Source organism: Rhinatrema bivittatum, chromosome 11 (assembly GCF_901001135.1).
Source record: "Rhinatrema bivittatum chromosome 11, aRhiBiv1.1, whole genome shotgun sequence".
Classification (NCBI taxonomy): Eukaryota; Metazoa; Chordata; class Amphibia; order Gymnophiona; family Rhinatrematidae; genus Rhinatrema; species Rhinatrema bivittatum.
In genome coordinates, this window is record NC_042625.1 from 20,843,243 (window position 1) to 20,855,245 (window position 12,003).

A 12,003-nucleotide genomic window follows, 5' to 3' on the forward strand; every position below is an offset into this window, starting at 1 on the left:
AAAATCACAAACTGTGGATAAAAATAAATAAAGAATAGAGTTTAGATGAAGGTAAAAAAATATCAACTGAAGCATGTTACAGACTAAAAACAAATGTATAGTGATTAAAGGAGAAACTTCATGCGCACACAGAAATTTGTCTTGCCTTCTCTGGATAAAAATCTTCTTCCAGTCTTTTAATCTGTTGTGTTGTAAACAAATACTCTGGAAGCCATAGGGTAGTGGTATAGCTATGAAGGGATCATTTGTGGGATTCCAGACGTGTCCTCTGGAATCCAGTTTCATATAAATGGATTCTTTTGTGGCTTCAGTACCATTCACTGGACCAACAAAATAGATATCCTAGTGCATGTGTTAACATAGGACCCTTTACTGTGGCATCTGATGAAGTAATCTGTGGTCTCAAACGCATCACTTTTGCTGGTCCTATGAAAGGTAACGCAGCCTACAAAGATTGCAGCTTTCTCAAGGACCAGTACAGCTATTAAAATCCTTGCTCTGCAGTGTGTGAATCTAGTGAAAGCAGAGCTCTACATCTCTGTAGCTCAGTGGTCAGAGCACTTGTCTTGTAAACCAGCAATGGTGAATTTATTTCTTCAGGTTCAATGGCATCTTTGCAGTACATTTTTTAAATAACTTTTTATTTTAAATTCCGTCTTTTGTGATACTTTAAAGTGGATTACATTCAGGCACTATGAGGTCCATATTCAAAAGCCATTTAGACAGATAACGTAATAGTTATCTATCTAAATGGCTTACCCAGCTTTATTCAGCATATATCTAGCTAAATTCTGGCCAGCTAATGTTAGGAAGCTAGAATTTAGCTGGATAATTTAGGGGTGGTCCAGGGGCACAACTGGGAGGAGTTCAGTTAACCGGATAAGTTAACTAGCTAAGTCAGATATTCAGAATAGTTAGAACTGAATAACTAACTTGCACTATTCTGTGGCAGTGTTGTGCATTACTGTAAAGAGGACCTGGGTTCAATTCCCAAGTTAAGTCTCTTCTGTTCCCCGAGTTGGACGGGGTTGGGAATATTGCAGAGACAGTGTTCAACAACTCCTGGGAGAAGAGAGTCATAGTCATTGTGGAACAGTGACACCTAGTGGCTGGATTTAAGGCCTAGGTTTACAGAGTTTCAACTGCTCTTGTTGCAGTGACTGGGCTAAGTGAATGTTGGCTCGCTAAGTATTTATTAGTGATGTGCAGCGATTTTTTTTTTCCATTTTGTTTTTAGTGCACACTAATTTTGCTTTACTGCACTCCAACTTAAAATTAGTGTGCACTAAAAACAAAACAAAAAAAGAAAAGTAGAGAAAAATAACAAACCAAATGAAAAAACAATCCAAAATGTTTTTGGCTGTATCCCTCTAGCTATTTATTAACAGCTGATATAGATATCTTGCAGTATATCAAATCATGTCTCAGTCCTTAGAGAACTGCTAACCTTTGCCAGTAGTTTCTTCTAAAATGAGAATGGGATACTCCTGGGGGAATTCTGCACAAAAAAACTTAAAATTCTGTGCTCAAAAACTTAAAATTCTGCATACTTTATATTGGTCAAAATAACACAATTTACTTGACAGTCTTTAAGTAATTACATTTTAAATTAATACAGAAAAAAGTTATTACTTAAAGATGCAGAATTTCCTTAGAAATTCACTGTAAGAATGTCCCTTCCACTCGCTCTCCCTACTCCCCTGGCCACTTTGCCCTCTCAGGCCCCAACTCCTCCACCTGCCAGTATCTCTCCCCTCCACCTCTAGCTTCAACCCCTTCCACTCTATCTCACGTCCCAGAGTTTGACCCCGTTCTCAGTACTGCCCCTCACACAGGCTCCCTCTGCCCTCTCTCTCTCTCTCATACATGCTCCTTCTCTCTAGTGCACGTACACACACCCTCATACAGGCTCCCTCACTCTCTCGCACATACACACACATCCCCTCATACAGGATCCCCCCTCTCTTGCATACTCACCCACACAAGCTCCCTTTCTTTCACACAGCCACCCTCACACAGGCTACCTATGTCTCTCTCTCTCACTCATCCTTTCAGACAGGCTCTCACACGCACAAACACAATCCCTTCACATAGGCTAGCAACCTCACATACCCACGATCCCTTTTTCATACACACCAGCTCCCAATCTTTCACACAGATACTCTTTCACAGTCTCCTCATATAGGCTCACTCGCTCTGGCACCCACACTCAAGCACCCACCTGCTTTCTCTCACCTCCTCCCCCTGCACTCTCTCTCACAGTCCCTCCCCCACCTCTCTACACATACTCTCACTGGGTCCTTCATCTTCGCTGCAAATGGCTCACGCTCCATTCACAGTATGCCGGGGCCTTCATCTTCGCCGTGAACAGCGCACACGTGGAGTGCAGGGGGGAATTCTGCACTCCGCAGTAGCACTGAATTCCCCTAGGATTAATGGGAGAGCATTTCAGAGAACAATTGATCATTCTCAATCTGGTTAAAAGATACATGAAAAATAATTTTCACTCTTAAGACAGAAATTACTTTCATGTAATTTTTTGTGCTGATGAAGTTTTTCCTTTAGTGAGTGTGTAACCTGAGGGGCTTCCTACTACTGCTAGTGGGTGGCCAAGAAATAAGTTTTAAAGTTTAGGAATTGGTACATAAATATTTTAGTGCATTTTGCATAGGTTTATTACATAAAACTAGCTGTTTCTTGGACAAAGTCTGCTCTTAAAGAAAAGTGCAAATAACTATTTATTTTTATCCACAGAGGCTTTTTGTATTCACTGCCAATAGAGCATTAAAAGTGAAACAGTTTATAATTGCTTATAAAAAATTTTAGACTGTATATATTAATTGCCCAAAACATATACATTAACTATCTCTGCTTTTACTATTCCTCTCAAAATGTGTCCAAAAAAATAATTCTGCGCCAGCTTTACTAAATATTTTCTGCAGAATAAATTGACCGTACTCAGTTTTCTGATGGCATTCAAATACAGTAGTTTGCTGTAGCACTTTTTTAAATTTACATCAATTTGTGCTTAAATTATTATAAGCAACCTATTGTATTCAAATATACATTGTACACCCATTCTGTTGGCAGTGCATATCATGTCATGTCATTTTTTTGTTAGTTTTTTTTTTTAATTTCCAGCACAATTCAAATAATTGAATGGATATACAGGAATTCTTCCTGCTGTCACAATATTCAAAAACAATTTTTTAAAATAAAAATATATATGAAAACACAGTAGCTCAGCATGTACCTTTAGTTCTTGCATGGAGCTGGAGACCGTTATAATTTATCTTGCACTTTTAAGTATCACTTTGAGGCTGCATATTGTACCTTATATTCTGTTTTTAATGTTTAAAGCCTTCGATAAAGTTTTGCACCTTGAATAAATTACCTTCCCCTTAATCTGATACAAACGATGAGACTTATGCTTTCACAATTGGCATATATTTTGTGCTTAGGCTGTGCAAACAGCAGAAGAAGCTTTACAGATGGTGGAACAGGTATCGAAGGAAAAAGAGAACCTTCTTCAAGACAAAAAGTCAACTCTGACATTGCTGGAAGAATCCAGACAGATGAATCGGACGCTGCAAAGCCAAGTAAGCACTTAGCTTCAAAAGCTGAGAAAATCATTGCTGCCAAAGCCTAAAGACTGTAGACATAGTTTGCTTTCTATGGAAGATATGGTGATGTCCATTTAAATGGAAGAGGCTGGTGTCCTCATTGCTTTTCAGATTAAGACCTAATATTGAAAATTAATTTTGATCAGGCATGAGAAATAATAAGCTAAGCTGGGAGTAAAATATTCTAATGCAAATTAAACTATTGCAACCATTGCTGTCTTTGGCTTTTGAATATGCTCTTGAAATAGCATGCTTATGATTTGAAGTAACATTAAAGGATCATGCCACCAGGTGGAGCCATTTTCATAAAAGATGTGAAAAAGAAATAATAAATCCAGCATTGCTAGCATGTGCCCACATTCTTGTGAAAGACAGCAGTATTACACAAGGCTTTAGGTTAAGTTGGAAAGCTGCTTTGGGTACTGAATTGATCATGGCTTCATGATATACTCAGGATTTTGTGGCAGTCTCTTCTTGGCTATATTGTCACCTTATCTCTGGTTGCTACTTATGAATATTCTTTTGTCAGTTTTTGTTTCCTTCCAGGCTTTTGAATTGTTCTTGTTTTCTGCCCAACTATAAATAGGAATATATGAATCCAATGTGCATTAAACAGTAGAAAATAAGGACACCGGGCTGCTGGTTCTGTCCTTTTTCACAAGTGCATGAGTCAGGAATAATCCTTTCGTCAGAATTCTAGGCAACAAATGGTTATGCTATTATTCAGTAATATCATCTGTCAGCAGCGGTGTTGGGCCATCATGGAGTATTAGCAGCAAGATAACGACAATGCTAGCAATTGATTTGCTAGATGGTTTCAGGCTCTGTAATAGCATTAGAGTGCCTGGGGATTTTCGCTTATACAATGTGCTGTATTACAGAGTCTCTGAAAGCTAAGGAGAGGGGGTGCAGGCTGATTTAGGGCATGCCTAGGTACTTCAGGCAAATACTAGACAAAGGTTTGACAAACAAGAAGGTGAGTTTCCCATAGATTCAGCTCTTTTTCCAAGATCGCAGTGTAGTTGACTTCTGTAATATCTGTTGTATTTAGTGTTATTTAATTTAGATAAGTGTTTCTGAATACATTTTGAATATATATATAGAAAAGCTAATACACTGTGTCAAGAGCAGGACCTTGTAAGTTTGTTTCTGGAAGAGCAGATGTGTTCCATTTTATTTTTTATGTTTATGAATGTTCATGATTTAATGTCAGCAAACAGGAGACAAATTATCAGGAACATGGATGTAATTTACTTTTTGGTAGCTGATGGCTTTGCCCTGATAATACCAAAGAAAATATTGCTTTTTTACATTTGGCATCATAGCTGAACTCCTACAATTTCCAAATTTAATTTAAACCGGTATTTCAGATATCAGGTGAAATGGCAAAATCATTAAAATATTCGTTTTTCCATCTGATTTTTTTTTCTTTTTGTTCCAGAGGAAAAATTAGCTCCCTCTCCTTAACCAGTTCCACTGTTAGGAATCTACATAAATGAGGGACCTGCTTTACAGATCAGGCACACAAAGCCAGAAAACCTGGGAAGCTTGGAAGCTTTATTAAAAAGAAAGATGTGACCAAAATAAGTGGTGCATATCTTTTATTCCAGAATAGGGTAAAAATGTAAAGAAGTCCAGTGCCAAGATAGAAGAGAAGAGATCAAATGAGGGGCAGTATTAGAGCCACAGAGTGGGCAGTCTAACCAGAACTGCTACTTTAAATCCTCCAAGTACATTTACCAGCATTTCATTATAAGAGCTTCATGGAGAACTATTGATGATCATGTTTATTTGTTCCTTTAAGTTGGATACCTTTAAACAACAAAACCATAAAACTGAAGAAGAACTGAGCCAATCAAAAGAACACCTTAACTTAGAAAATAAGAAAATGGATGAATTTAGGAAAGAAATGTAAGTATGTAGATTTTTGCTCTTTAATAGTGTGTACTGTTTCTTTCGTTCACAGATCTAGTACAATCATGTACCCTACTGATTAAACTCTGTATTCGTCATTGCCCTAACTTAAATACCTTTTAGCCAGAATCCCTGTTAGGTTAGACAATATTCAAACAGCTGATTATTTGTCAAGTGTGCAGGTCAGAGCAGTTATGGAAATCTGTATGTTGACTAATACCTATTATGAGTCCTATAGATTAATAGTGCTCAATAATTAATTTGCTGTTTGCAGAGGTGGAATATAGAGATAGTGACTGATAACCTACTATCCTTAAAAGGCAGTTTGACTCCATATTAGGAGCTACCACTTAGGAAAAAGATCTAGGCGTCATGGTGGATAATACATTGAAATCGTCAACTCAGTGTGCTGCAGCAGTCAAAAAAAAAAAAAAAAAGCAAACAATGTTAGGAATTATTAGGAAGGGAATGGTTAATAAAACGGAAAATGTCATAATGCCTCTGTATCGCTCCATGGTGAGACCGCACCTTGAATACTGTGTATAATTCTGGTCGCCGCATCTCAAAAAAGATATAGTTGCACTGGAGAAGGTACAGAGAAGGGCAACCAAAATGATAAAGAGGATGGAACAACTCCCCTATGAGGAAAGGCTGAAGAGGTTAGGGCTGTTCAGCTTGGAGAAGAGATAGCTGAGGGGGGATGTGATTGAGGTCTTTAACATCATGACAGGGGTAGAATGGGTAGATGTGAATCGGTTATTTACTCTTTCGGATAATAGACTAGGGGGCACTCCCTAGTCTATTAGCATGGGGCACATTTAAAACTAATTGGAGAAAATTCTTTTTCATTCAACGCACAGTTAAGCTCTGGAATTTGTTGCCAGAGGATATGGTTAGTGCAGTTAGTGTAGCTGGGTTTAAAAAAGGTTTGAATAAGTTTATGGAGGAGAAGTCCATTAACTGCTGTTAATCAAGTTATCTTAGAGAATAGTCACTGCTATTGCTGGCATCAGTAGCATGGGATCTACTTAGTTTTTGGGTACTTGCCAGGTATTTGTAGCCTGATTGGCCACTGACTGAAACAAGATGCTGGATCCTTGGTCTGACCCAGTATGGCAATTTCTTATGTTCTTATGTACAAATGGGATCAAAGTTTTGCCAGCAAAAGAGTTTCTGAAACTGCACAGATATTTACAGAGCTGATGAGAATTTAAAAATTGGTTTCAGCTTCCACCTATGTATACCAGCAGAATCAATCTAGAGCAGTGTTTTTCCATATTGCCAGTTTCTGGTTGGCTTTATTCAAATGCTTTAATAAAAGCCTTAGGGCCTAATTCATCAATGTATTTTCCTATAGACACAGAATGGGAGAAAAGCCTTAGTGAATCAGGCAGTTAATTATTCATCCTCTAGGGCTAGATTGGCTCAAAATTAAGCCTTTAAAAAATTTCCAGCAGAAAGTTATGTATCCTCCATTACAGAACATGCAGCTCAGAGGCCCTGCATATCTCTGCAAACTAAATTAAACACTCTTATTGTGGGTTTTCAGACTGGCCCCTACTCAAAATCCCATGCTAGCTTTATTAGCAATCTGCTGGGTGACTCTTCTGACATCATCAGCATTTGGAATTGTATGATGGGTGCGCATTGAGCATGCTTTCACTGACGTCAGCTTGAGCAAAGGGCAAAATACCAAAAACACTTGCCTGCACTTCAGTCGCCACACTGCCTCAGTAAAATATATTCCAAGGCCATAGGTGGGGGGGGGACGACACACTTTATCCCTTTTCAAGCCAAAGTGAGTGTGGATTTCTTTTTGCTAATTATCAGTTAAACATCTGCTTTTTTTTGTTTGTTTTTGTTTTTAAGCAAAACCTGAATATTTCCAACTGTTCAGTCTTCAGAGGCCAAAATGATTTGGGGTGCTTTGAGCCTGGTTAAGCTCTAATCCCTGAGAACAGGCAAACAAATGTATTCTGATTCCCAGGACTTAGAAAATACCTCCAAAAATTCTCCTAAAGCAAATCCCTCACTTGAGTCCATAGAAGTAGACAGATTGCTTCCTTCACATATTGGGCTACCTTAACAGATTTAAATTAAGCTTGGGAGGTCCATGCACAACAAGTATTTTTGAGACTATAATACTGTTTATTCCAGACCATGTGTTAAAACAGCGTGGTGGGGAGTGTGTGTGTGTGTGTATGAATCTAACAATCTAATGTCTCTCTCTCCTTTTAATATCTCTTACTTTGATTTTGTGAAGACCTGTTTGGAAGAGGCCCTTATTTGTACGAGCAAGTTGCTTGTGTTGCTTAATTGTGCGAACGATGCATGGATATGTTGTGGAGGAAAGAAAACTGGAAAGTATATCCTGTTCTATCAGGCCTATACTGCATCCTACAATTTTTGTATGTATGCCTTATATGTGCTAAATGATGATCTGCAGGTTTGTTTCAAATAAAAAAAATAAATAAACAAATAAAAATACTTGTAAAATAAATGTTTCTAAGTAGTGAATACTGATGCTTTCCAGATGGAAGTTTTCCTTTTCATTCTCACAGGCAGCCTGGCAAGCAGAATGAAATTTTGTTGTGATTAACACTTAATATGCATTTCTGAGTTAGTATATGTTAAACAATTTTATTTTTTTTTTAACTACAAATCTCTGGATTACAGAAGGTATGAAACAGGTGATGTAGATCTAGCTTCCAGTGCTGTGAAGCTGATTCTCTCCCACAGTTTTTCTTGCCTGTCATGTTTCTATAGTAACCGTGCCTTCGCCATCCTTGCAGGGAAGAGCTGAAGCTGGCAGCAGCTCAGAAGTCCCAGCAGCTGACAGCCTTGCAAGAGGAGAACGCTAAACTTGCCGAGGAGCTGGGTAGGAGCAGAGACGAAGTCACGAGTATTCAGAAGGTAGGTAGCCGTACAGCGGTTTGATGCTGCTGCTCAGTCTCAAACGCTTCTGCTGTTGGGCATCTTAAGTCCAATGTTAATTATGCAGTCCAAGATATAGTGCAAGTTCACAATACCTTTATCCTAAAAAATAATTTAAATTGGGAAGTGTAGTTTGGAGCAAGCCCTTAGTATGTCACTCTGTTTTTATCCAAGTGTGGCTGAAAATCTTGCAGATATGTACACAGGCAAGCTGCCTCATAAGCATAGAAATATTATTAGAATTTGGCAAAATGTCATACATTAATTGCACAGTGCCACATTATCTGTGACAATTTCTTAACTGGGTCATATCTGACCTATATGTTTCTTACTCAAGGAAATGCTGTATTAAGGGCTAGCCAGTGTAGGATATTGTCACTATGCTCCAGCAATACATTGACAAAAGAAATGAGTAGCATGTTAGCAAAGTAGTAGCATTCAGACATACTAAAAAAAAAAATAAATTATATTTTAATTTAAGTATGTTGTACCATAGGTTCAGGAGTTACGTTCACTTGTACTGCAGGTGTGAGATTGTGTACTTACATACAAGCAGATTCACGTGTATGTTTGTTTCATCTTACTTTTTAGTACAGAATGAAGAATTGTAGCTGGAAATGCCATTGATGAGTGTCTGCAGACATGTTGGCGTCTGATGTTTGCATAGATGTAGAAATGAAATGCCCAGCAAAGCAGTGCTGGTCATTTTTTAAGGAATGTGTTCAGTTTTCTGATCCTGCTTTAAACCTGTGCTGCAAATACAGTGAGCCATCACTATGGCGACAGTACCAAATTCAGGATTAGAGAATTTAAAAAGGCCGTGGCACAGTTACAGTAGAACAGTGTGGTTAAATAACTGCATTTTTTCAGAACTCTTAAGATGTCCTGGATGGGTTGTCTTCATATCTAGATTTCAGACACCTCTAGTTTTCAGCTATTTTTAGCCATGGATAATTGGCTATTTTTAATTAATGTTCTCTTAGCTGTGGTCTGAGCTCCATACTGTATTATGTCAGATCAACCTCTGGATTTGCATGGCTAATAAGCAGATAGATCCCAATGATAAACCTTGTTTATATGGTACCCTATGCCTGTATAATCCTGAAATAAAATGCTTGAAGACAGTAATTTTCTGAGAAGATATTTGAATTAATGCCGGCTCTTTAGAGTATGTCTCCATTTTGCTTCTTATGAGGGTCTCGCTTTCTCTACAGAAATATCCAAGTCTGTATGTGGGAAGTAGATGCAATTGACTGTGTGGAGCAAAATCAGTGTGTGTATTATTTTTATTTTTTTAACTTCAAGTAAACTCTCTGAAAGATGACAGGATCCAAGCAATATGCAAATTCCCATGACAGCATAGATTTTCCAAAAATAGACTTACTCGGATGGGTTTTCACTGCCAGTGGTTTTATATAGGATACAACCTTATGCTTGCGTGGGTCCCTGAGAAGGAAGAGGATTGCGGGGGGGCCTTCCTAATTAAAAATGCAGAGTCCAGAGATACAGGGCCCAGGGATCCCAGTAGCAATGGTGGCCTAAGGAGATCCCAGCACCCCAAGGCTGCTTGTGGTTCTGGAGGATTTCTCAGTTCCTACAAATTGAGCTGTTCAGATAAACCCAAATGTTAGAACCATGGAGCCTGCCTGGGTAGAAGGTTTCCTCCTTGCTACATCATTTGAGGAGCTGTATCTCCTATAGTTAACGTATATATCATTTCTGATTGTTTTGTTATCGCTGCTATAACAGTATTTGCTTGCTTTCAACTTTTGGTCACAGTTCTGTTGTCCAATGCCACTTTTCTGTTTTCATTCATAGGGATATTGTTCTGTGCTAGAGTTTTTATCTTTTCCCATTTTTTGTGCTACTGCTTGGTTATAAACTCAAACCCAGTACAGAGCATAGAATGCTATTTAACTATTGAAATGTCTAAGTTGGCTGAACATAATGTCAATAACCATGTCTTGAAGTATTCTGGGAGGTCATGGTGGCAATTTAAGCCACGAGACCCGTAGGGACTGGTAGCTCACTGGAACCCTGAGAGGAGGCGGATGAAATGGTGATGCGCTTGTTATCAGCAAGGACAGTGGCGGGAGAGGAGGGATTTTATCGGCACTTCTGTTTGGCATTTCTGCATTCTTGGATGGTTTTTGGCTTTCTGCGTTGCTGACCCCCATGGGCTGCATTCACTGGCCCTTTGCATTGGGTTGGTTCCCAAGCAGCTTTGTCCGGAGGGTATATGGTTAATGGATAAATATTGTAAGCTGCCATGTAGGAAAGGGCATGAAATAGAAAGTGGCAGCAATCGGAGGGGCTACTTTGGAAAACCTACAAAAAATAAAGGTGTGGAAGTAACATCACACACACATCAAAGTTTAAAATGTTGCTCTCGCATGGCATAGAGATTTATCATCGTGGCATCTAATTTTCTGTTTAGGTGGTACAGACCGGCCTGTTAAGATTTCCTGACATCACAAACTTAAGTAACACAGTAATTAGAGCAGATAAGGACCCGCTGGCTCATCTATTCGCCTCGGTTCTCTTCCTTTCTGATTTTCTACCACTCTGGGTAGATGAGGATAGAAATTCCCATATATAAAGTAATACCAGTGTCCACCCCTGCCCCATCTAATCCCCCTTCCCCCTCCAAAGTTGGCTTAGAAAAAAGCTCTGCTTAATTCTAAAAGTATATCTATTCTGCGATATGTAACCCACGTTATTCCAGAAAAGGACCCAGAGCACTTTTCAATTACGATAAATTCTTCACACAAAACTGAGTTGTTTTTGTTTTTTAATGTTACGCAAATTATCGTAATGAAAAATAGATTTTATTATTATGACTCCCCTAAAACAATGCAATGCCTCCTGTTTGGATACTGATATCTTTTTGGTATCTAGAAATTAGATTTCTGATTATGCAAAAGGCTGGTGGCAAAAAAAAAAAAAGTGTGTGTGCATGTGATTGTAGATCTTCCACACCACCTGTGTGCCTGCGATGGAGTTGTCTATGCTTTTGTCTCTTCAGTGCTGTAGATGCATCCAGTCAGATTAATGCATATGCAGAACATAACAGCCCCAATCACAGGAATTAGCAACTTCCCGTTTTTCTGGGGTTTAATAAACTTAACAGATGTTTGGCATTTGCAAGTGGTAGTTGCAGATAATTTATGTAATGGGTAGTGTCTCTGCGACCTTTCTCTTGTATATTCTAGCTAGAGATGACTTTGTAAAGGTTAGAAGCACAGCCAGCGTGGTAAGTCAGAGCTGTGGGAGTCTAATCTGTTCCGGTGGCTGCTCTGGAAAATACAGATAGCAGTCTCAATTTATGCCCTGCTCTTATTGTGGTACCCTTTGATGCCTTCTGCTTATGATTGCGGTCTGTACATATCAGTTATTTGGATCCAGGAAAAAGGGAGATTCTTGAAGAGGAATTGTATGCTTCACTGTATTTTGAATGGGAGCTTATTACCCGTGGTTTTTCAAGCTGCCAGAGATGTAGTTTCAGGTGTGAATTCAGGATTGCTGGCTGTGG

At 38.8% G+C, this 12,003-nt stretch overlaps 1 protein-coding gene across 1 annotated transcript in view; it reads left to right on the top strand.

Annotated features, from left to right (window-relative positions):
* Positions 1–12,003, top strand: part of CLIP1 (CAP-Gly domain containing linker protein 1) — a 162,090-nt gene that overhangs the window by 105,567 nt on the left and 44,520 nt on the right. The window contains 3 exon segments of the mRNA XM_029571802.1: positions 3,462–3,599; positions 5,428–5,534; positions 8,330–8,450. Coding sequence (XP_029427662.1) covers positions 3,462–3,599; positions 5,428–5,534; positions 8,330–8,450 — 366 coding nt within the window.